A 26,820-nucleotide genomic window follows, 5' to 3' on the forward strand; every position below is an offset into this window, starting at 1 on the left:
ACATTCTACGCCAGTCCTCACCCTACGCCCGCCGGGCCGGGCGGTGAATGAAGCGAAAAGCGAAACGTGTTGTGCCTCTCTCCTGTCTTCTGTCCAGCCCTCGGGCCGGAGCTCCCCCTCCCTGTGCGCGCCGAGCGGCGTGAGTGAAGCGAATCATGTTGCGCCTGCGCCTCTTCCCTGTCTCGAGCCCCCTCTTCTCTCCCGCTGGCTGACCGACGTCTCTGTCCCCACTCCGCTCTGCTACTACGCTACGCAACGAATAGTCCAAACACGACCAAGTGTAAACGCGTGAAACGTAGACACGTGAAGAACGAAAACAAACCGAACGAATTATCCAAAATCCATTCGTAAATATTCACCGATTAATTGCCATAATTATCAATACACAAAATTGTATGTACCGAACCGTTGAATAAATTATGATCATCCATTAAAATTATACGTTATTTGTGGCGCTCTAATATTTATATATTAAGGTATTTTTATCAAATTTTAATTAATATTTTTTTATTTTTAACCTGGAAAACTACTTCACCAAAAAAAGTGAGGTAGTGACGTAATATGATAGAACATTTTTGGAGTAGAAATATTTTCTGGTGGACATTTAAAAAATTTTTTTTTTTCATGGTACAGTCGTTACAGTTTATACATTTACGAATAGAAATGTTCTGGTGGAGTTGATATGTGGTAGCTGTGCAATCAAAATTATATTCATGGTGCAGTTGTTAAGGGGTAGTATTTGATCATGGTAGAAATATGAAATTTGATTTGTTGGGTGTGGATGAATTTTGGTATAGATGTTTCTGGCAGAATTAAATTTTGGTAGAAATGTTTCTGGTCGAACTGTAATGTGTCGTTTAATACGAAATCAACTCTTGAATTCAATTACCAACAAAAATCGAGAGAATCTCTGTCGTCGAATCTTTCGAAGAAAACAACTCTAGTGACATCTGTATTGACATTTGGAACGAGACCCCGACTTTAGGCTAAGTTGTTGAGTTTTGCATAACCAAATCGATCTCTGTTATCGTACTACTGCTTGTTTCGCTGTCTTCACTTTTTGATGAATCCAGTGTTATTTCGTCGAGTAATTGAAAAAGAACAAATCACTTGTTGGTTCCGCCATTTTGTAATTGCAGCAAGTCGAACATGACTTGAACGCAACCAGCGTCACCGCGTTCACTTCAAATCGAACACGTTTTAGCGTTATTAGCGTTATTAACGCTATTAACGCGGTCAGCGTCCAAGTAGAATGTACCCTACATAAACGTTTCCAACGTTTTTCTAGGGACGTTTCGAGTCGGATGAATTACCTTCCACCGACAAGTGACTTATCGTCGGTTATTGTAGCGACAGTCGGTAATATCGCGATGATGGAGGCTCGGAATTTTCCTTCCGGTTTAACATACCCTCGCTGCGCGTCGCTCTGACGTTTTTTCACCGTCACCATTCGCTCCGGATTGGTCTCGTTGAATTGAATGGGAGAACCGTTGGCCAGCCGGTTTCTCCACCGGCCGGCACTCCGCGTACGACCGTCGTGTCGCTCGCCACGAGCGCGCGTGTTTCCAAATTTAGTCTTCTTCATCGCCAGACATAACAGGCTAAAGAAGAAAGAAAAACAACGCGACCGGGATAATGCACCGTCCCAAAATTGCGAGAGGAACGTTTCGTTCCTCCGCAGCCATTGAAGCAATAAATTAAAATACTCGATGAAAATAAGAGAATAGAAACAGAGCATTAAAAAACACGATTTCAAATGCAGTCGAAGTGTCTTCTGATAAACCGAAAATTCACCAACTACCAATGCAGCGGTTACTCGTACAGTATTAAGGATTTAAAAAAGTGTTATTTCAACTTAACTCATGAATACTTACGATTCCTAATGAGTGTGAAGATTTAAACGTGAAAGTGTAGTGACTTTTTGTGTAAGGATTACACAAGATTCGTTGGGATACGTCAAATGGTGCAGAGCAATGTTGAGAAAAGATCGGTCGATCCCGCGATGATGCTTCATTTAAAAAATTGAATCTCGGAGTAAGATTGCGATTCATGGTATAGTATTTATTGCGCATGCACGGTGCAGCACTTTATTTGAATACGAGTCGCGGTGAGTTCGACGCTCGCCCAAGAAATATCGCGTTTCCGTAATCGTTTATTCGTTCATTCGTGATTCGCGCAACGGAGCAATATTCATTAAAAAATATCACTATATTCTAGTGGAGTGTCAGCAATATTCGTAAGAGGGAAGGAAAAAAAGCTAGAAGGCATTAGGGAATAAATATATCGTCAGTGTTATGTGTCTCGTTGGTTCAACGATAAACGGAAATAATGCCGTTCGTAATACGAAAAATAGAGCCGCGTTACGTGTGCCGCGGACACGTGCCACAAGGTGGAAATGCTTCAGATTGTTGGCCCGTAGGTGCCGAAATGGAGGCTGTGGCGAATGGTGCACTTACTGCTTCCTTGAAGCAGCTCGCTTCACTTCTCACCGCTGCCGAGGACATATTTGCCGATCTCACGGCCGAGTTAACCTCGGTCGCCGATCGGAGTGGTCTTCTTCGTCGGCGTCTTGACAAAATCGAGGAGAAACTGTCAACCGTCGATCCCAAGAAGATACCAGTCCGTGAGTATTATTCTGAATTGATGATAGTTATGGAAGGACTGAAGCGAACGATTAGATCAGGCGGGAAAATTGGAACGGTCAGGCGTTCGGTATTCTTTAGATAAAAAAACAATCGGCGAATGACTTTTGTTAGAAAATGTAGAACAAACTGACAAATGCAAAATCGGTCTGTGATTTTTCGCATAAATACTGAAAAAACAGAGATCTCATCATCCAATTCTTTCAACGCACGACTAAAGACATGTGCGTATGTAAGGATTTCATAAAAACTTGAATCTTTATATAGTATCGAACGTGAATGTTTTCTGGCAGAAATCAGAGCGCGCAAGTAAAAAGCAAAGGCGAATAGAGGTTAGGTCTCTTTCACTTGGAGTTACCTGAGTGTTGCTACCGTGGGAAACACGCGTTTCTCAAAGCCTCTAGGGTTCGATGGGCTGCTGCAACAGTCAGAGGAGCATCAGCAGAAAAACCCAGACTTAAAGGCCACCTTTCTCTCCTTCTCGTTCCTACTCGATGGAGAGTAAAAAGGAAAGAGCTATGCTACATGTTCATGGGATTATTAAAGCTGCAGGGACCGTGAGTTGGAGCAGCCTCGGATCTAACAAAGATTCTCTTGTTCGACCTTGCGGAGAGTACCGAGGAGTTGAGGGAAACAAGGGAAGCGTCAGCCTTCGCACAATTCTCATAGAAACATTTCTTTCTTCTGGATGTTTCTCACTTTTTCCATCCTTATCCATCGTGTACTCCGGTACATACACCTGTTCTTTGCATCCTTCCTGTGCCATTGTAACACGCGAAAAATAACTGACCAGTTGCAGGTGAGGTCCATTGTGTCATTATTCCGGTCTCTGCATTCGATTCTCATAACTTCCTCCAAATGAGTATTTAGGGACGCACGAATACGTAGCGACGTTTCAGTGAATTTTTGAGAAAACGTATACCGAAACGAAACGATTCTCAACGGACAGGAAATCAGTAAATGCCTTATTATGCATACTATTTATTCGGAGGTCATACGAAAACTAGGAAACATCGAATACAGACTTGCTGTTATAAAATACACCTTAAAAGTGATTGATGTTTTGGTCGTAACCTATCAACGTCCATCGTGGCCCACGATACAACAAAGGAAACAGTCGACCGATGGATCAAGTGACGCGCCGTCGGCCCTTGTCGCTTCCTATTTATGTATTCCTCTATCGCGTGTTTTCTGTGAACACTCGAGAAGATACGTATATTATGTTAACTCCTTGGAGTAAAGGCATATATGTATAGTGCGAAGTTGGAGTATGCACATGGTTGCAGCTATATGAGCACCAGCCGAAGCGTAGTGCCTATACGAGCACGTGCCGGGTTCGTTTCCCCGGAGGATCTTTCATGCGCAACAGTTTTTTCTTCCTGGCAATGTTATTGGAAGATTTTGCCTCTTTTTCTCGCTCGGTATTCTTCACCCAACTTTGCGCAAGACCACTCGCATATACCGCGATGGATTTGGAGTACGTCGTTGATCAAAATTTTAGGCATTTTGTTTAGCTTGCTTCATGTCAGACATTTTTTTCTCGTATTTACGTTTCACGTCATAGATGACAGACCACGTGGACTCTCGTTACCCCTGCAGCATCAGAAGCAGCTTACCATCCTTAAGCGCCGTGTCTGCGCATGAATCGGAGAAAGATGGAGAACGAGAAGGAGAGGCGTGCATGAATGCAATTGAAACCACGGGCCTGTTCGTCTTGGCGTATTAGCATATTACCGCACGGCCGTCCGAGCATATCAACGTAATATTACCATACGGCGCCCTGACCACTCATTGTCCAGTCAAGGAAAAAGGCTCACAGGTCTAAAACGGATCGCAGCTCATCCCTTCGTTCCGTACATAGCCGGGTATATAAGGCACATATAAAACTCGCATATGCACACGCCTAAACTGGTTTATAAACGCACACATAATGCGTACGTGAATAAACCCTATTCCATATGATACCGAACGCATAGAATTCCGTCTGTCTTTCTGCACGCCATCATCAATGTGTAAAACTATCCTGTACGGCTTCCATTGGCAAACAGCTGAGCGGCTTCCCTCCTGCCGACACACAAGAATTCTCGAGGCCCCGAAGGGTGATGTTGTTCTCGAGACCAAGAGCCGAACGGAGGGTAGGAAACCGAGAGAAGAAGAAGGACAGAGATAAAGAGGAAGAAAACTGAGATGGAGATATGGTCATATCTACAGCGCAGACGCTTCAGTTCAATATTACACAGTATACGTCTGTTAGACGAACATTTCACGATTTAAGATAACGCCGAAAAGGACTTGACAGAAATTTAGACTATTGCCGTCGCAATGAAACTTTATGATATGGCAATGAGCAAGGAATTTCTTCAACAATAACGCTCTTCCGTTTCACTGTTTTTCTCTCGTCTAACTCGTATCGAGATAATTTTATTGGAGAACAAAATGTAAATACTACCTTTGAGAGGAGAAGTAAAAGCCTGGAGTAGGAAACAAGTCGTTTGAGAAAAATACGACCATTAGTATCATCCCTAAAGAAGAGATTATTAGACTTCATTCACTTTAAAAGATAAGTGGACCATTATTTAAAAGCAATAAAAACAAACTCCAAGCTCCCATGAACACCTGATTCGAATGCACGCGTTGAAATCTTTGTCAACGAATGTAAGCGAAATGTGGGGACCCTCAACTCTTTTCAGCCCAATATTAATTTCCATAACAATGAGGAAGAGAGACTAAATTATGGAGAAAGAATACGAGAGAAGAAGGATGAGAGGAACCTCCGATGTTTTTGTCTCGTGAAAATGAGAAAACCGAGGGAATAAGCCGACTCAGAGAGTGCATTTTCATCCTTTCAGAAGACATTACGACTGCTGGGAGAGCCTCTCGATACTTGATAAGCTCTTTTAGAAGGCATGTGCAGAAAACAGGGAAAGAAACGTGCAGGGTCTATATGTATATACCTGGATACGAGCTATAGGTATGTACAGGCTATTAAGGCAGGTAACCAAAGAACTGCCTCTTTCTTACTATACGTTTAAGATCAAGGTCTTGCAGTCTCATCCTATAGATCCTTCTTTCGTTTCGGCGGAGAATTTTCTCTCCCGTGTTTCTGAAACTGTAACCGAAAAAAAAAACATCTACCGGAAATTACACATTTTCTTTGAAACGATTAATCTCGCTAGCAGACATTCCACGTTTTTGATGTGTAGATGCCATAACATTTTTTCCAATCCATTAATGACTTATGTACATATCTCCTTTGCCTGTGTCCCGCAATTTATATTATAGAAAGGTTGCTTGCGTAACATTTACTGTCTAAGCCCAAATACATAAACTTATGTATATGTACATTTGGAATTATATTTGTTATATACGTCCACATACCAGGATACGGGGTAATTACTGACGTCCGTTATGTGTGCTCAACTTGGTGTTCCGACTTAACGTTTTCATGATTTATAGAAAAAATCTCACCACCTGAGAAACTTGCAATCCTGTATACACTTTTATGATTTTTGTCTATCGCAGCTGGCACGAGCGAGCCTCGGTGCGAGCTAACGCACAGTTTTTTTTTTTATATCAGTAACATTTTATGAGCCATTTTATATTTTGTGGATATTATTCTACGACTTCGATGTATAGTGACAAATGCAAAGGAAATTTGTGTGAAGTTTGTAGAACAGAAAGACTGTTTTTTTCATCGGATGCATAATTCGTAGGATTCTTAATTAAACCATAGGATTCAAAACTGACACATTCGAGAGTGTTACGGATCAAAATTTCGACCAGACAGAGTCGAAATAGTGGAAGTTTTTGTTTCAAAAATTCGGCAAGTTACCGAGGTTTTTTTTAACAACGATTCATTGTCGTATATGAAAGTTTTTTCGCACATGTAAATTCGATCTTACTCCGGAATCCGATAAATCGACTTTCAATCTGTCCGGCACGTCGTTCCTTTACGTCTGTGTCAGTTTCCAGGCATTCGAGATAGAATAGAATAAATTTTTATCACACGAGAATAAATGTCTTTACTTATTCATGACTTAATCACTTCTCGAGACCTCGGGCTTTCCAATTACTTAACTGTATGGTCACCAAATTCAGTCACCAGGAAGTCGAACCATTAATTCGATCGTCCGTTTGCGGCCTCTCGCGTCGTCTTAACCGATTTTAACGCAATGTTATAAGAGATTAGAAAAAGGATAATATAATCAATTTATAATACAAACGGCAAAAGGTTTCGAGCTCAGGTATCGGTGTACGCACGCATGAGAAACGCGCGGACCCATTCGTCAGCCACGGAACAGCTAAGAACCGAAAATAATAAATCGCTATGGTTGAAAGGAAACAGAAGTATGACGATCACTAATTTCCACTCATTCGGCTGAATAGACGATGAGGTCCGCTAATGTCGGATGACTGGTCCATAGAATCTCCACAAAGAAAAAGAGATTTACAGTTGACAATCACTGGTTTCTAAGGTCTTCTTCCATGGCCAATAGCTGTGATGTTTATTGTGTGGCTGTAGAGGAGGAGTTGGATCGGCGTGAAAAGGCTGCCCGGCATCTCTAGCTCGATTGCTCGAGCCGACGGTCCTTTACCCTCGAACTAGAGAAAGAGTGAAGAGGAGTGAGAAGAGAATGAGGGAGTATGAAAGAAAAAGATAAAATGAAGGATTGTTTCGACTCGCGGAGTCGATCTCTCTCCCTCAATTCACCTCCAACTGGAGAGTAGTAAAACTCGCGTTCTCCGACTCACTGGACCGACCACTTTTCGTTCCTTCCTCTCTTCCCATCTCCCTCTCGCAAGCGTGGTCCATCGACAAACAATAATTACGCCATGGGCGTAGCCAAGACCGTGACGAGCGGTTCTGCGTTCACTGGGTGGATTCAAACACTCACGGCTTTGAGAGTGAGTCGAGAATATTTCGGCGCGACTATATCGGAATGTGAATACGTTACGGTGAGAGGGTCAACTCGCGTGGGCCCGGCTAACAAAGTACAATAAAAGCTCCAGCTGAATTTCTCGATTAAAAAAATGCGTACCACATGATATTTTCAGCACGAAGCGTTTAATTGAAGGGATTGAATTTTGGCAGTAGGACGAAAACACCTGCCGTTTTGATGACATAGCCCCGGGCATTGAAAGATTCCATACGCGCATATATAGCTCTCTATATCCACGTATATGCATATTTGCCAGTATGAACGTTGAATTACGTTCGACTAATCACGAGTCAGCAGTTCCGAGACACCTGTCGTCCTCGAATTTGATTCCCATCGCAACCCCCCTTGAATTCTCGCCGGGAGCCCAATGGAAATTACTACGTGTATGCGCATACTCCATGTAAATGTTGTATGGGCCTGTAGAGGATTTGTGTTCGTGCAGACCGATGCGCAACGTCGCATAGCGCTGCAGTTGTGTGTAGATCGTTCGCTGGTGTTCGTTGGGATTTTGATTCCTAAAAGTCATTCGATCGAGCGCGCGCTGTACGGTCACAGCGGATGCTTAGACCCGTATCCATTATGTTTGAACGAACAATAGGAACAATACGGGTACTGTGGAAAACAATATAATAATCTTGATAAGAACGACGAGCACCATAAGGTAGGCAAAAAGGCAGGAGGGGGAGGAGAGACGACTCCGGAATCCAAACATGCAAGCGCATGCCCAAACACAAAATCGTATAATTTTTTTCACGTTATTCAACAAGAACCAGCCGGTACTCGTAAGATATTTCAGTTATATTTTATCAGAATTTTTGAAAATAACTTTCCGATTGAATGGATTTGATAAAAGAATTCTGCTCGAATGGATCAGGAAGTATCAATGTAACTTTTTATTGGAACCTAGTGCTCTATCGAACAGGATGAAAGCGAACGTGACTGCGATCATTAAACACAAAGTTTCGCCCGATCGGCGTTGAATTTCCCACGCGGTGAGACCGGAGATCACGAGATGGTTTCTCTCTTTCTCACTCTCTCGAGATCTTTGTATGCATCTTTGTATAGCAGGACGATCGACGAAACGCGATTGTCGGTCAGACGCGCACAAGATCGTTTTCTTCTCTTCTTCCTTTCAAGATCATACGATCGTCTTCGCCGTGTGTACGTATGTAGCGTTGCTCTTGTAGCCCCGCGCGTATAATGACGATCGTTAATCGTGCGGGAATCGCGAGTAAAGAAGCGAGGCTTTAACAAGAACCGCGCATTCCTTCGAACTTACCCGGATGTATAGATATATAAAGGGCTATATATCTGTATGTATATATGCGTGCATCGCTCTCTCGGTGTAGTAATTGGCCATCAATAAGCTGAGAATTTACGCGTAGACTTTTGAAAATATACACGTAATTTTAAAACCTTGTATGTACGCTCGCGTACACGTATTATATGCGGACGAATAAAAGAGCAAAAATATGAAGAAAATTGTACGAGGGAACACTCCTTTTTGCGGTCCATATGAAGGAATCATTTTATTGCCAAGTCCCAGATTAGCTACAGACATTATCATATCCGCGATGGTTACTTTCAGATTAAGGAACATTAACCGACGTACTGAGCTTCTCCGCAGTTATCTTTTCGATTCCGGAGTTGATATGTGTTCTATTTATAAATAGATTAGTTGGGCTTCGTATACTTCATTAGGGCTTCGTAGCCTTGTCCGAAATTTAGAGGGAAATTCTTCGGTCTTGATATACCTTTTCCATCAAATAAAGTTCCGACCCTGAAACGAAAACCGGAACTGTTTTATCAATGAAATCTTCGCGTGCTCCGGGCATTATTTGTTCGGGTGAGGATGAGATGACGGTAAATTAATTTGGGAAGCCTGCGGCAAACGAAGCACAAAAGTTTGCTTTGACTCTTTTTTTCGTCGGTCAACAGAGCAGTCTCAGCTATAAATTTAGTTGGATAAAAATCTTCGTTTCTTTCTATACGAGTGTACACAATCGCTGATGTTTTCGTACGTCTTTCCTCATGCGTTTTTTTCAGTATCTCATTCTTTTCGTTCTCGTTGCTCCTGCTCCGCGTTCGTATCTCTTTTGTGTAATTGGCAATTTGCAAAATGAGACCAGCTCGACGTTGCTGAGGATTTGTACAGTGCCTTCTCTGGTAGATTGAAACGGATCGCTGTGTGAGATCGCAACCACCCGTCGTCACTTCGGCAAATACACATGTACACACACGCACACACACATCCGTTTTGTTCTTGGTCACGTCGAGATCTCGGAGAGTATGTTGACCCGAAGAAAGTTATCAAACTATGGTGCCTTAACGAGCGCTCTTTTCGAGTAGGCCGTAGGCCGCACTAAAACGCCAGAGGGCGCTTACGCCGTCGCATGTGTCGTCACCGTATTACATAACCGGAATATCCTTAAACTTTTGACAAATACGATTCGGCAGTAGCAATAAACGTGGGAGAACAGGCATTATAAATCAAAGATAAAATGTATAGACAGACAGATGTATAGAACCACGCATAAAAGAATTGGATGGTGTCCAAGAAAGCGCACGTGATTTTACAAGGACATTTCTCCCTTCGGCACTTGCGTGAACAAATCGCTTTTGCACAGCAACAGAAGCAAGTTTTTTTCAGTTGAGGGGAAGGAACGAGCTGGGTGGAGGAGAGAGACGAAGAAATCATTCGAAGGATATACCGTCAACTAGGTTGTTCGCGTTTCTTCTATTTCAGTCTTTGTCTCTTTTTGTCTGTAGCTATCTTCAAATTTCCCCGTGCATATCGTTCAATCCACACGCACGTTGAGTACTTCAAATGAACAACATTCTCGCCTTGTTTTTGTTCGATTAATTATTTCTTTTCAATTATTTATTTTTCGAATGTTTGCAAGCAGTTCTCATGTCGGAGGTCAGAACGCGTGCTTTGGCAGGCTTGTGTACATGATCCTAAGTACAAGGAAGATACCTTTTGTGTATAATGGTTCTTAATCATAGGCCTCTACTTGCAACACGTGAAGGCAGGTGCCTCGCTCGCTTCAACCCGTGATTAATTAGTCAATGGTAGGCTTTCCTGCATCGATGCGTCTCGCTCTCTCACCTTCTCTCCTCCATTCCCTCTTCATCTTTTGATATTAACACATGTGTAATCATGTCAAGTGTACGAAGATCCGTATTAATATGTAAATTGGTATTTTGCATTTGATCATTTTCAATTTTTCCGGATTACACTTTCACTGTGAAAGTTATTTCTTCGAACAAATTCGCTAGCAATTTTCAATACGAATCTTTCTTTTTCCAATGACCTCAGTTACCTTACCGAGGAACCGATTTGATCGTACAAACCAAGCCAAGACAGAATGTAATGAGAAGCTTGATATAAAATATAAACGTAATATGCATATATATATATATATATATATATACGTTGGAATGAAAATAATCACAAAACTGATATCCATCCCAACACCAGGCGGTCTCTTTGCACGGTATTACCTGTCTGTAAGATGCCCCTTGCTTTTATTTTATCGAAGCATCGGTAGAGCATTTATTCGATCAGCTCTCAGAGACTAGAAGTACTATATCCGTTAAGAATTACTACAGGAATGCTCACGCGCTCGCCCTGACATAAAACCCCCATGGCCTCGAGTGCAATAAGCTTCACCAGTAGTACAAGCACAAAAGCGAAACATATGCTGAGCTGCTTGAGCGTGGGGGTGGTCGACAGCCCCACCAGTTTCCTGGTGGCTCTGACATTTGCTTCGGTATACGAGTGTGTTAGAACACGAGGAAAACCTTCGCATTACCGTTTCTACCTCTATAGAGTTTTATTACTCTCGCTCCTTCGGCTGTTTTAGTAATTACTACTATTTCGTATCCCTCTTCGTTCTCTGGAAGCCATTTTGTATACGTTCACTCACGAAAATAGATGGAGATTAGGGATCCACTCGTATTAGCTTAACTTTTGAGTTTGAAGCTTTCCAACACTGCTCCAAGTTTCTATTTTTTTTTTTTTTTTTATTACTTTACGAACACGTATGTGCTGTAAGTTTCCTTCATATTCTCTGCCAAACATAAAATCGAATCGTAACAAGGGCTCATCCATTGTAGAAGACACAGAGAAATTATTCTCAATGTTTCTGATTTCGATAGATGGATACCATATGCGTTCATCGTGTAAAAATGACGTTCCTAATATCATCGTGAAACGAGTTCATTGAAAGTAATTAGAACATTATCTTGGTTTTGAGGTTATGATAAAAATGAAGACTGGATTTATTTTCGTTTATTCAAATATTTTGTGCGCTTCTCATGATGAGAAGAGAAAAAATAAGATCCCCTGGAAAAATAAATCTTCTTCTGGCTGGGTATAATTAGTTGGGCTGTAATAAAACGGAAGAACGCAAAAAAAGCAATACCAAAAGAAGAACGATGAATCATGGCTTTCATATGGAAAAACGTATGGAAATAAAACGAAGATGAGAAACGCGCGGAGACGAAAATATCCGGAGCATCTGTCAAAGTAAACGAAAGAAGAAAAGCTTTCGGTGATACATCAACATGAAAATACGGTTAAGGACTTCAAGAAATTCTAAATTGCTCAAATACTTTCTTTTTGAACCTCCCTTTCGATATTCTGCCCCAGCAGGTAAGCGCCAGTCTATTGGGTATGCCAGTATGATAAGATCGAAACCCATCCCACTTTGGCACAAGCCAAATAATGGAAAAATTTTAACTCTTGATCTTCGATAAAATTCTCGTGTCAGATGCCTTTCTTTGATGCGTTCTCGCGTCTGATCTCTGACCAAGAGAAACGACGTGGTACGCACTTCATTTATTCACGCGTGTAATGCGCTTCGTATCAGCAAGTTTTTTCATTAAAAAAGGTATGAACTTGGCTGAACTGACAGAAGAATTTTCTCCCGCATTTGAGATGATAAAATTTTCACTTTTATCACTTCCACTATTGACACTAGTGAAGCACAAATTGTAAATTTATTTTTGGACACTCCACACCCTTGATTATTTTTCTCCGTCTTTTCTGCGTCGTTTTCCCTCGCGAGGGTACTTCGCAGTGCACGCGTTTCCTCAGCCTTGAAGAAAGGAAAGGGAAGTAGCACACGCTTTTCTTTTGAGCACGTGGCGCAAACCATCCCTTTTCTTTCGATCTCCCTTACACTTTAGCCGTGGCTAAAATTAAACGACGCAGAAAGAGGGAGCCGGCGGTCAACCCTCTTCACAGGATGAGCCACCCTTGGAGCACATTCCATTTCGTACATACACACACACACAGACACGCACGCAAACGCACAAATAAACGTACATACTGCGCGTCCATGTACAACGTCTGTCGTTAGCCCTGCAGTCGCTGTCTTTTTTCCCACCAACATACAAAACCACAGTACGTCGTTTTTTCTTCTTTCATACACATCTTCCTTCCCGCTCCTTGAATATATGAAGAAATGTATACAAAATACATGTAAGAACGTAAAGATGTGTGAACAGGGTCGAAAAGAAGGCAAGGGAGAGAGTGTCGTGCGTGTGTATACCAGCTGGCTAACGGAAGTGGGTAAAAGAAGCGAGAGGCTATGAGTGAGAAAATAAAGAGCGAGTTTTGAAGCGAGCGTGCGAGATCGAGGGGTGGAAGAGGCGACAGCTATAAAATTCGTCGTCTGCTATACAACATTGTACTCTATATGGATATATATATATGTAAGAGTATTTTTGTATACACAACGCCAGTACATTGTCTATACAACGAGTGTTTATAAGGACATATATGCAGAGGCATGCAGAGAGTTCCAGACAACCCCCGGTTTGGAAATGCAAAGACCGTTGCACCCGAAATTGGGCGCTGGCCCAATTTTGTTTTTGACGTTATATTCGGGTTTATTGTGAGCGTGAGGTGAATTTCATTTGAGAACAAATGCGAACAGCCGCCACTTGCGCATGTTACAATGCGATATCAACGCGGGGCATTTCTTTGAGACAAAAGACGAAAAAAAACGATAAATTCAAAACGAGTCTCGGATATGCAGACCACGTCTGCGGGGGGTTCCGTGATCGGAGAGTTGTCGCGTCTCTGAAACTTGGAAAAAAGAAAGCTGGGAGATACGCTCGACATTTTTTCTCATTCGATTTCGTCTGGGGGCGGCGAAATCAAGGATCCAGATGAAGGATCCAGCTTTCTGTTCGTTAGGATTCAAGCTCTTATTGCTCGGATGCAAAAAGAAGAAAATTCATTCCGTCGGACCTTAAATCTCAGGAAAAAATGTTCCTCTTAAGTCTTTTTGATCCAATTTATTCCTTCCGTTTTTTTCGCTGCCCCGATGACTAGTGTAGGAAAAAGAAATATAAAGCGAAGGACGAGGAACGCTTCTCTCTCAGCTCCATGGCTCAAATCCTGGAGGGTTTTTTCCCAGAACTTTGTCAACTTGCACGTGGGCCAATAGTCCAAAAAAAGAGACGGATATAGATCTGTCGTCAATATAGAAGCGGAAAGACGAAAGCTGCGAGGAAGCGAGGCGCCACTCTGCTGAGAGAATCGTAAAACTTTCCGTGAATTGGCCGGCCAACACAAAAAGATGACGGGGTTGTAGAGACGAGAGTGGTCTTGAGGATTAGCTCAATTTGCGACCCTCGAGCATAAAGCAAACTCTCCATCTGATTCTCACAAAAATGAGAAGCAGATTATCCAGCAGAAAGCTTTCACAAAATTTGTTTCAACAATCCCCCAGAAAGATCGCCACACTCATTTTGGACCCCGAGATACCCGTTTTGATGTCCTTTTTTTCTCTATTTACGATAATCTTCATTAGCTTGATACGCAGATAAAGCTCATCGCGAGCATTATCCAGTTTTTTCATTCGAACGTTGCACTCTTTCGTAAATGCAGGTGAATGAGTAAAAACACTCTGTCGAACGCGTGCCTACCCGTGGAACGGTAATCAGGTGTGGACCCTCTGGCAACTGTCGAGAATATAGAGTTCGTGGGCATACACACGTGCGCACGGACACACAGAAAAATACACACGCACACGAAGGTTGAGCAAGAAAGCGATAACACCTGCCTACGTGGCAGGTCGAATAGCTTCGTTACGTTGAGCTGTTATGCTACGGGCTCGCTTTGCCAGTGTTGCGAATGTATCAACCGGATACATACGAAAGGCGCGAGGTAAGACGAAATAAGTCTGCGCGTGTACATGTGTAGTACGAGGCACGAGACAGACACCGGACATTAGCACACACTTGCAAAGGGAGTCAAGGAACCACGATAATGTTCAGCGTGTGTGCATGGGCTGTTGTGTGCACGTCTCTCCCTCATTGTCGTTCTTATCGACTCGACATTATAGACGCCTCGACAGTGTTAGAGATAAGAGCGAAATCTAGGAAACATGAAAACTTTGAGAGTAATGTCTGTGGAGACCACCCTGACGAGAAACAGAACATAAAAATATCGGCCGGTTGTATCAAGATCGTATCTTTAATTACGAGAGAACAGTTTCATCCGAATCGTATTACTTATCAAGAGAGGGTGAAGTATCTAATCGCGAAGCGCCAAAGCTTTCGTTCCTTGTCTAAAGATATATTGAATTCGACGAAGAATAAAAATTTACTGAAAAAAAGCCTCTGAAGTGAACGTGAACTCCTGTTATTCAATTGAGGCTCGGCCACAGACTCATACGCCTGTGGGAATCTCGACAAAATAGTGGTTGTTCAAAGTTTCATCGTTATGGTTCAGCAAAACAGATCCGATTTTTTTTTCCTCGTCACGAATTCGCGTGCATTTGCTCTCCGGAGAGTCGTGCTGTTGGCGTATGTTATGTGTATAATAGAGCACGTCGCCTAAACGCTGTACGCTAATGTAGTAAACGACAGTCAAAGGAATCGAAAAAAAGTAAAAAAAAGAGAATCTCGAATACAGGAGCTCCCATAGAAGTCCAGAGAAAGAGAGAAAAGACGAGAATGGGAACTATCGGAAATTCGTTTCACGGCAGGCTCGCTTCCAGACCCGGAAATTTTGTTTTAACTCACGACCACACTCTCAACCGTTATTCCTCAACCCTCACTAGCTTACGCCTTAATCCAGTACGTGTATGTGTATTTTGATATACGTGGGATATATAAACGTTTGAGTAAAACTGCTAACAGGAGATCGGGATAGAGGGAGGAGGTTGTGAACTCGTGAGGTTCAAACTGAGGCTAAAAGGGAGGGTAGTGGTGAGCACCCCTTAAAAAAAAACCCACGAGCTTTGTCGCATCGCGTTGTTTTACTCACACCTAATTTTTTCCTCTTGCTAATTTACCTCCGTTCGTTTTTTGCCTCAGTTTGTTGTTTTCGTGTTTACGCTTTAGTGTTTCGAATTTTTTTGCGTCTCCCTCGTTTTATCGGACGGTGGTTGAGCGAGGGCGTCAGACAAGCCAAGAGCGCGGTAAGGGGTTGCAAGAGCCATCGTGGTTCATCGGGGGGTCGAACGTGGACAACGACGAAAGCAGGCAAAAGAGAAACCAACCACGCGAAAGACGCGAGCTCGGCCAAGGTTATTGACATCTCGCGACCGTCCAGAAAAAAAGAGACGGAGCACGCCCGAACAAGAGAGAAAAAGATAAAGGACGAGAATACGCGCGGACAAAGTTTCAGAAACGCTTGAGGCCTGAGGGAAATTTTCTCGGGTCAATTTAATATTCGTGACGACACAAAAAAAAACCTTCACGTGCATTAACAACGTGAAATGGATCATTATCGATTTAATGCCAATGATATTATACGAAATTCAGTTGAATACATGTTTTGGACTTACTCTTTTATCAACTGAATGTGAAAAATCGTCTTGCGGCCTTCGAAGAATTCCGTTTGTCCGATTGGAATCGAAAAAATCTTGATCGACCTTTATTGCCACTTCCCGCAATCGTTTGCAGACTTTTTTGGTCCGATTCCTTCTCAGATCGTATCACTTCTAATTTTCGTATGAAGCATTTACGAAATTGCTGTAAATAAAATAAATAAAAAAACTGAGGAAATTTGTAATTGATCAAATCTGTTTTTGTAGTTCAAAGCTTCGCCCAAATGTCATAGCCGAGAATGTATTCTCGTACACGATGGGAAAAATAAAAATTCAATTGACGGCGAGGATTCAATTAAGCATTTTGATGGATTGTAGGATAGCGGCAGTTTGTTCGATAGCGAATTCCGGGAATTACGGAACGAAATGGCGCTCGTAATTTGGTATAATTCCACTTCCTTAGCAAGGTGGCGAGGCTGTGATAACGGGAATTTCAGGGTGTAGATGAAAGTCCGGAGATATAATAAATCTGAAAGGGTAACAGCTCTGGCAAAATGGCTGCGTTGTTCGGTCGGGGTTGAACTGCGTATTCGGTGGATGAAGTCGATGAAGAGTTAGTGCACACCGTGTGAACGATAAATTCACTTGGCGCGAAAATATCCATCTGAAATTCAGCGCGCGATATATTCGTGCGGTCCGAGGGTTGAATCGAAAGAGGGTGCACTATCGACTTTACGAAAGGAAATTTTGAGAGGTCGCTCTCCCCATACGTGACCGAAATCTCTCACACTGCCAACTGGCACCTCCCTTGTGAGCGCTCGCGGCCTTCCGGTTTTAGGCGCTTAGGGGGTCAAACACTCGAGGCTTTTCGAGGGATCGTCACAGGCTAAGGGGAGGAAGCAACCCTTCGATCGGAAAAACTGACGAAGCGTAACTCTTTCCACGTGTAAAATACACATGTCATGTTCGTTTGATGGTTCGCTGCCTCCATTTATAACTACTTCTATTAATCTCCTATAGCAATGTAATTTGCATAGTGCACTGGCGATCCCACGAGCTTTCATTTTTTGTCGAGGTAGTCTGACAATTACGAGTGCTCTTAACGTGAAGTGTACTTACTACATAATATTGAATAAACAATCGCTAAGTGAGTGTTACATTAATGATTTTCCAAAAGGTTCATTGGCGTCCTGCGGTTATACGAGGTAGACCGTTTATTTTGAAGGTTTAAATGAAAATTTTGAAATGACGATGAGACGGAAGCGCTTTTGCGGAAACGAGTCTCATTGCGTATGTTAAGTTCGGGTTCCACTATTCACGAGGGCTGTTTTGCAGGGTGTTGAAGAGCCTCCCGTAATTCAATGCGATGCGATCATTTGAAACTCAACAAGTTAGTACGACGAAAATTCGTTTCAGTTGGATAATTTAAACGGAGAGTACTCGAGGTGCGTTTCGTACTGATAGCAGTGGAGTTCGTTTCAACGTGAACCGAAACCTTTCCGGCTTTCGCGTACCAGCAGCCCCTACAACGGCATCAATATTATTATTGCCGACCGCAATGGATGCACCGGCTGTTAGTAATTTAGTACACTTTACGCGGTGCGAATGTGTGCATACGTGTGCGCATGTGGGTGCGTCGTTGTACAAAGAACTGCGTACGATTCGGCTGCGCACGTGACACGCACTTTGCGTTCCGTTCAGGGGTTATTCCCACCCTCTTCTCAGCATCAATTCTCTCTCATTCAACTGCGATGGCAATCGCAGAGATGTCCGCTAAAGCCTCTCGCCACTTTAACAACGTATTCTTACTGAGATCGAGTACATACGATCGTGAAAAAGGGTGAGGTCTGAATGTGGGTCAAATGTTGTGAAAAATATTAAGTCCACGCCGAAGGGCGAGTTTCCCCCTCTACGCAGTACCGATACGCGACAAATGCCAGACCCCTACATTGTTATTCCAGAAATATGTGCGTATGTGATCAGGATTTTAGAATCCGAGATTGTGATAATCAGTACATTTTATTCACACTTGTTTGTCGCACTCTGTAGTCAAGTGTCCGAGTGATTCAGGTCGCCACATTGACACATTTGTGTGCATATACAGTGGCCTCTCATCCATGGCACTCGAATAAACTGCGGATAACTGACACTTCATATTCGACACTATAAATGCGACGGAAGTTTCCCGTACGATCTTGAGATCCTTAATACAGTTATTATATTTATACAGATACGATAAAAAATACAGACATTCATGTGCACACATGTTCACCTATCCTTTCGAACATCCGGCGCGACCGATAAGGGGAGGGGAAGCGATGCTCTGCATTATTATTATTGTATATCGAGGGCTTTTTGCGTTCGTGTACACATCATGAATATATTATGAAGCACGCAATGGATACTGATCACATGCAGGGGGCTCGGGATTTTATTGTACGTGTCGCACTCGAAAATAATGGAGATTTGAGGTCTCAGTAAGAAGAGAGAGGCCGATAGATAGATGGAGATGGAACATCTCGTGCACAAATGAAAATAAGCGTGTTTTGTGAACGTGTATTGTATGCGTTATATACACATGTATGTACACCTAAGGCCAGGATGTTTCCCGCCCAGGTAGAACCGAAAGCATGGGCAGATGTTGGATCCTTGCGGGCCCGTCAAAAACGCGATTCGCGTCGTGCACGTCCGAATCACCCTGCTAGTACTCCAATACACGTGATCCTATTGTTGTTTATTCATTCGATTTATGCGTTGCAAAAATGATGTTGCGGTTCGAGAACCCCGACCGAGTGAATGCGCCCAAATTGCCGATGAATGAGCGGGAAAAGTTATGGATTGACTTCATTCTTCCTCCTGCTGCTCAGGTTTTTCCCTTTCCTTCGTTCTCTTTCTATCTCTCTCTCTCTCTCTCTCTCTCTCTCTGGTCTCCTGATTATCGAAGTAACCTTTGACGTGAGGCGGAACAATGATTTCCAATTGCAGGATTCAATCATCGATCTTACGTGCATCAAAAAAGTCTCTTTTCATGTCGATTCAAAATTATGACGCCAAGTCACTTATTTTATTGTGAAATTCATGAAATTTCTGGGCATTATAACTTTTTTGTGGTTCTAAAGTAAAAACTATTTTTTATTTAAATCTATTTTGTTAAAATACTCAAGCGCATTACAACGAACGAGTTCGTTGAAGAGCATTTCGATTCTCAAAATTCGTATAAAAACGAAACCGCAGCGATCCTGTCGACGGTGAAGTGTGGTACAAACTGTAAGTCATATTTAAGTAGGTTGATATGTGTATCACAGTGTGACACGTGGAATGGAATAGGCTTCGGTGATATTCCAGCTGAAATGTGTCATTAGTACGCCTTTGGTTCACATGATTTATGCTGGAAAAATAAATATGAAGATTCGGACAGGGAGATTCCAGTTTCTGAAATCTAGTAAACCGCGGAACTGCACCAGCGTCGATGACACCACTCGGAATAAAACCGGTTCATTAATCCAGCATTATACTATTAGATTGACGGACCGGTTTTATGATTATCCCGGATTATGGTGTCGGGATAATCGGTCAATTTTGTGAATTCCAAAATATTCCTTATCCTATTCCTATTATTCAGAAGAGTGAACACACGCGCACACACACTTGGCCACGCGCACGGTCCGTGTTTATCGACGTGAACAAATGAGATGCAGTGCGAAGCGATATTTTCATTAAAATTTACAGCGAGTACATGTCAAAGTATGCATAGCCTACGTCCCTCGCTCCGATCATATCCAATCGATAAGGTGCTGCGGCGCACATCGTATTAGGCTCGTTTCATGTGGCATGGATTTTCCATTTTCTTGCAATACATAGCTATACACGTCTATTATCGTATAAATAGAAGTAGGGGGCGAAAGCAATACATTTTCGTGGAAACCCTGCGCAATAATAAATCAGGATTTGGTACCAGACAAATCGAGAGCCTCGCGGAATTAAAAAGCTGGGTAGAATCGAAGAACAAAAAAGCTGAAGTTAATCAGGCATTTTCATGTGTGCATCTGGACGCGTAGATATACGCACACTTTTGCATGTAAAATTCTACGTAGATTTGGAAATTGGAGTCACGGGAACAAAAGGTCGTAGAACACGTTAGCTTGGGTGCGCTCGATCGTATATTGTGATTTATGTGTTCTATCTTTCTCAAGCAAAGCCCACAAATGAGAATGAAAACCAAGCGTGCTCGGTATGAGTCGAGGAGAAAAGCTTTCGATCCACTTTGTCAACAGGCTTTTAAAATAATCTCTCAATTATCGTCATTTGTTTTTGTACGGTCACGTCGACGGCAAGACTTCTCGATATCGAACGGTAAACATTGGACAAAACTATTTTATTTCCACTGATAAATCAGTCGATAAAACTTCATAAAGATGTTGCTCGAATTTGTGATTAGACTTATCGAAATAAATTGTTAGTTAAAGGATAATTCTCACAGTTTGGATTCGATAAAGATCTTTTATCTTGGTATCCATAGTTCAAATCTCAAATATTTTATTCTCGAATGTTTTGGAGTGGAAAAACTTCGAGTATCCACTGATCTCGAGTGAATGAATTTTTTGTTCCGTTAGTTCTATATATCGTTCATTCGCGTTGTCGAGTCGATTTAAATATAAACGTAGCCGCAGTACTATGAATAGAGATATGGGAAATAGGTTTCGGGGGTCTACCTGGGCTACTGGGTTTAAGAGTCTCGATTTATAAATAGGCGTCTTTAGGCACTGATACGTTGAAGGACCGCAGAAAATTCGTACGCAAAGAAAAAAGCACGTCGAAAGCTGGAAATGTTGTTCTCTTCAGTCTTTTTTCTCTGTTTATTTTTCCTTCGAAATTCGATCAAGCCACGTCACCCGTGGCTGCGTGATGATCGGTCATTGTTTTATGGGGAATTACTAGATAGAAAACACGCGAGAATATCGTTATTCGTTACCAAGAAAATTGAATCTTCAACAGCCATTTCGGAGAAATTGGTAATGGCGAAAAAAGGCATTGACATATAAAAGTTATAACGGATGCTCGATAATCACGAGCCCCAATTCCTGGGTCAACCATTTACATCGTGCTAACCTACGTATATACAATTTTTCAACGATGCGTGACATTCTGCCGTCAATACCTCAGGGTCAGGGTCGTTCATAATTACATAAAAGAAACCCAATTATGTTAAAACTCATTCGAAGTCTGTGTCAATGTGGAACGGAACTTTTAACGTGTCGTACTCTGCGACGTTGTGCAACATAACGGTACAAATTAACGAAAAAGAAGTGAAATAAGAGTGTGTCACTCGAAACTTCTCATTAAATATGCAAAAGGGGGAGATCGCTAAAAAAGATCGATCAAGTGACTGATAAAAAAAATGGAGTTCGAACAGGTGGACATGAGAACTCATGATGAGATCCGGAAACTGAACGATGGCGATAAAAATTCCGACAGTTTGCATTTGACAGGGATCGCAGGTCATTTTCTTACTCGCACATCATATTGGAACACAAGCATACGTGTATATATACACATACGCGTAATGACTGTAAAGGTAGTTGCATACGATCGAGGTGAAATGCCAGATAACCACTCGGTGTCGTGTTTCGTTCGCTTGAGGGAAGCTCCTCGACTGCTTCCGCTTCCGGATAAAAAAATTGTGTGCGCTAAGAACCGCATGCAGATCAGTTCGAGTTTGCGTCGTAGTGTACTGCACCATGAAGACAATGACGACACTTTGTGCTCAGTAACATTTCGAGTCGACGATGTAGACGTAGATCTGAGTGATTTTATGGGTGGTTAATTCGAAATAAATAAACGATTGCAGATTATTCATAATAAAGACGCGGTGAGGGTCAAATTGAAATATAAAAATATATATTTTTTTTTAATCCTTTCAACGATAGTACATATGAATTGAATCGTTATCTAAATATTTTGTCGTGCATATGGGACTAAATATTTTAATTAAATGGAACATTTTTCAAGTGTTTCAACCAAATTTTGTTCTCGCTGTAGAATATCTGAACAATAATAATTGAGGAAGTCGTACATCCATATCTGAATTCTCTTTAGAGCTACAAATTACACGTAATCTGTCATTCCTAACTCATCGTATATACAGGCTCGTCGGAACAGTTGTTCTCTCCGTCTCCCTCAATCTTGTTGCGTTTGCGAATAATTACGATCGATCGGTCCATCGATCTCTCTCTCGTTGTGGATCCACAAGATGCACGCAGTCGTCGAACCTGCATTATACAGATACGTATATTCTCTGGATCTCTTCAGTCCCGTATATCTGCACACGCATATACACACATCCACAAGCGATGGACGTATGTATACATCACATATTAAGTACAGAACGATCATCGTACAAAACGTGCCCCCAAGCGAGCGTGTATAGGTATAAGAAAAGCGAGTAGGACAAAATGAGGTACTGTGAGAAAGTGCGTGAGCAAGAAAGCAGGGAAAAGAGCCAGGGGCTGTATGGGCTCTCGAGTGTGTTTGTGTCCATGTGTTAGTATGTGTTTTCGTTCAGAGAATAGCCTGAGATTGCTTATAGCGAGTCTCTCTCTCTCTCTCTCTCTCTCTCTCTCTCTCGATTACAAGGCACGTACGACCACGAGCACCGCAGCTTCCACAGATCTGCTTCTCTTGCTGCCGTTGCATCTTGGTGCAACGATGCGTGCATCGAATCGAATGAAGAGACAGTAAGCTTCAACAACAGCACTCCTCTTCACGGGGCCGACTAACTCGACGAAGTTTTCAAGCCAATGGACGCGAGAGTTGAGAAATCAGAACCCGACTTGCTCTTTGATGTGTTCATATGTCAATATATTTTCATGAATTTTGAGAAATTATCGAGAAGGTTGAGCATTTTTTTGTAAGCACAAGGAAAAATGTTGTTCGAAATAATTATTTTGCATTCTTTGGTTATACAAGCAGTCGTCGCTGGGAATATCAATGAGTCATCTAACCCCATGGAATTTTCAAGAGTGAACATGGACACAGGGCCTGAGGTATTTCTCATTTAGATCGGATGATTGTGGTTTGTGAAAATAGCCCTTTAAAAATTCTTTCGTGCTCAAGGTCCCTTGGCATGTCTGGAGGGTTTTCGGTTCTGCCACGTAAAATTCCTTGTCCATTTTTAGTAGTTGATCGAAATTTTTTTTTCCAATCTCTGAAGAATAATTTTGAATAAATTTTTTTAGAAAACGATAATTTATTCCTCAAAGAATATCGCACGAAACAGTTAAAAAATTCGCTTGCTCGCATTTGCTGACTGATTTTTTTCAGACAAAAGGAAAGTCGTATTCGACGAATCGTAAATTATTGTAGACACATGAGATACCAGTTTCAATTGAGTTGATCGAGACGATCTTCAGAACTTCACGAGCTGAGTCTCTCTCGAGACACGCTCTGCGTGAGGCACTGGTCAATGTTTTTTATTCGTTGAACGAAGCCTCGCCGTTTCATCGAGATGAGAAAAATGCGTGATGGCGCGACAACAACCGACGGTGAAAGACGTGCGCACATTTCTTAAGAACTTGGGCCCCTCTCGGCTAGCAGAACGCCATATACATCTAATGGATGCTGGGCTCCTTAGTGACGAGAAGAACGACGAGACGAGACGACCTTACCGGTTCGTCGTACCTGAAGAACTCGCCGATATCACCAAGCAATATGCACACATTGTTTTCAACCGTGGGTTCAGTAGCCTTTGAGACTGTGGTGTATTGAAGTTTTGGTGTGAATATTATTGAATATAAATTACAGTTTTGGATTTGCTTAGCAAATTTACTCGAATGAATTTCCTCTAACCAGTGGACACGCATTTTCTATCTCATGCAAATTGCGCTTCGTACGCAGACATTTGTGTCTTTTCTTATGCGAATCTTGCGATAGGATTTGATCGGTTTTCATTTTGAAAGGTATTTTCAGTTATAGAAATCGTTTGAAGAGAAGAAGGAAATGCATAACATGAAAAAGAAGGAGAAAGAGATAGGATCGATATTTCTTAACCGCTCACATTTATTTTGTTCGTAACTACTGATATTTTAGATGTTCGTGAACGACGCTGAAGTTTCCAACGTTGGAGTCCAACGAAATGAATGAAAATAAAATGATTTATCCATCAGTTTTTTATTTCACGAATCATAATTGTGTAGATTGCAAAAATACAAAGTACAAATTCGACTGGAAATAAATTGGAGAATTACTGGAATTATTAGACAGTTTTTTCGTTGGACTCCAACGTTGGAAACTTCAGTATCGTTGTTCGTGATGCCAAGTCGATACTGCAAATAGATCTTAGAAAGGAACAGAAATTACGAGAGCTAAGAAAGAGAACACGTTACATTGCAGAGACTGTTCTCCGACTTCCGTGAGACGCGCTGTCAAGTAACTTTCCATCTTTTTGACGCGAGATGGAAGCTTGAAATGTGAACAAGTTTCTCTGCTGCAGCGTGATTTTTCCGACTATCTCTGCTGATACTGTGTGAAGAAATCTGGCAATGGAAATATGAAAAGTACGAGTCTAATGGAAATACTTATGTGATGTTAGCGAAACGATGAATGAGAATTTCGTCGTTGAGATTCAGCCTCTCCGTAATGGATAATTGATATTATCGTTGTTTTTGTCATTGGTATCATCGTTCGTATATTGTTGATAGCGATGCTTGGGAAGAATCGAGAGAGAGAGAGAGAGAGAAGGAGTCGAGGGGGCTCAGGGATAAAAGGTATAAGTGGACACCCGGCTATAATCTGACCCTCAGAAGCGCCAGACGGGACTCCCTTAATTTTTAATCCGCTTAAAGCGAAAGCCCAAATTCTCTGAGTAAGTTTACTGCACAGATGCGTCCTTCCTCTCTTTCTCTTTCGAGGCGAACCGCACAAAGTTTATGCAAGTTTTCTGATCGTTGCACAACGCACTAGAGGCTCTCGCGTGTGTGATTTTCCAAAGCTCTGCTAGAATATTTCAGTTTTTTAGGCCTCCGTGGTCGTAAGAGCTCCTCAGGAGCAGAAATACGCATTTCCGATTGAAATGCAGCAAAACGAAATGTTACGAGCTCGATCCGATTAACTTGATCTCCCCTTTTTGTTTCTCCGCCATATGTGATCGCGTTTCGTCGTATTTGCTATCGGGAATGGAAAAGCAGCCATCAAAAGGGGCATGCAGGAACTAGATATCGATCGAAAAGCAAATCAACGCAGAGTTATTCCTACCGATGGATTCTCCAAGAATGAGCAGGTTTTCTGTAAACCTAATCGATGCAACTGGGTTTTTTTCCCAGCCTTCGCCAGTCACTCGTACTTGAAATTGGTCGAAAATGTCAGCCCAGTATTCCCATAATTAGTAGTGCCACTTAACTCTCTTTCTCGCGCAGAAGATGAATACAATTTTTCACTTTCTTCGCACAAAAGTGTACTCGTGAATCATCGGAGTATGTACTTTCATCAAGAAACCAGGAAGTTAAAGGGTCTCTACGCCGAGCATCAGCCGTCCCAGTATAATTAACCTAGAGTCAACCCCCTTAAGAGCAAAGTTGGGGCCTTTGTAATCTCGAGATTATTTGAAAGAGGGCGCGCACGAAGGGTTTGTTTGCTCTTCGCATTGGATCTGAGAACGACGTGCTGTATATTTTTCGGACGCTGTATTCGTGTCAGGCAAGTCTCTCAGCAGTGTGAACCGCGCAAGAGCAGCGCACGAGATGGTTGTGCCTCTTCTAGGTATTATGATCGCAAGTTTCACTTTTGTGTACACACTGCATATGTTTGCAAATAGAATAACAGAAATAGACGTTTCTTGTTCCAAAGTTTTTCCAGAGAATAAGAGCAACGAGATCGTGAACGAAAAGTATTTGAAGTAATTGCAATGAACACCGATAAAAATACTTTTCGAAAAGATATTCCAAAGCGAGAGATATCGTTCCATTATTTCATACAAAGTTTTTTAAGCCCTGTTGAATATTTATAATCCACGAATTTGAGGCATTCCTACCGATGAGTACAGCAAGGGCGTACACACAATGTTAATACGCCTGCGAAACAACGTGGGATATTTCCTTAGGACTCTGAGCCCTTGATATATTTATGCTCGTATGAATAAATAAAGTTCCATACATACGTAAATGACGATCTATTGCGACCACGAAACGATCTTTGCGGTCGTGGAACTGCTAGACACAGGATGTCTTTTACGGCTTGCGCGCCAGCAAATAGTACCCGGAGAGGCGCACACACACACAAACAGAAAGCGATATAAGTTATCTCCGCGGGGTTTTACTCAGCCGTTGCAGCCGCCAGCGGCGGGACACCTGTGTGCTCTCTTCTGTGATTGTCTTTTTTTCTTCTCATCGTTCTACCTTTGCGATTCTTCGACCGGATCGTTCTTCAATGGTTTTTTTCATTTTCTTGGCATCC

At 42.2% G+C, this 26,820-nt stretch overlaps 1 protein-coding gene across 1 annotated transcript in view; it reads left to right on the top strand.

Annotated features, from left to right (window-relative positions):
* Window positions 1–2,040: 2,040 nt before the first annotated feature.
* Window positions 2,041–26,820, top strand: part of gukh (GUK-holder) — an 86,909-nt gene continuing 62,129 nt past the window's right edge. Inside the window, exon 1 of the mRNA XM_043414985.1 lies at window positions 2,041–2,623. Coding sequence (XP_043270920.1) covers window positions 2,329–2,623 — 295 coding nt within the window. The 5' untranslated portion in view covers window positions 2,041–2,328. The remainder of the gene's footprint in view (window positions 2,624–26,820) is intronic.

Source organism: Venturia canescens, chromosome 1 (genome assembly GCF_019457755.1).
Source record: "Venturia canescens isolate UGA chromosome 1, ASM1945775v1, whole genome shotgun sequence".
Lineage (NCBI taxonomy): Eukaryota > Metazoa > Arthropoda > Insecta > Hymenoptera > Ichneumonidae > Venturia > Venturia canescens.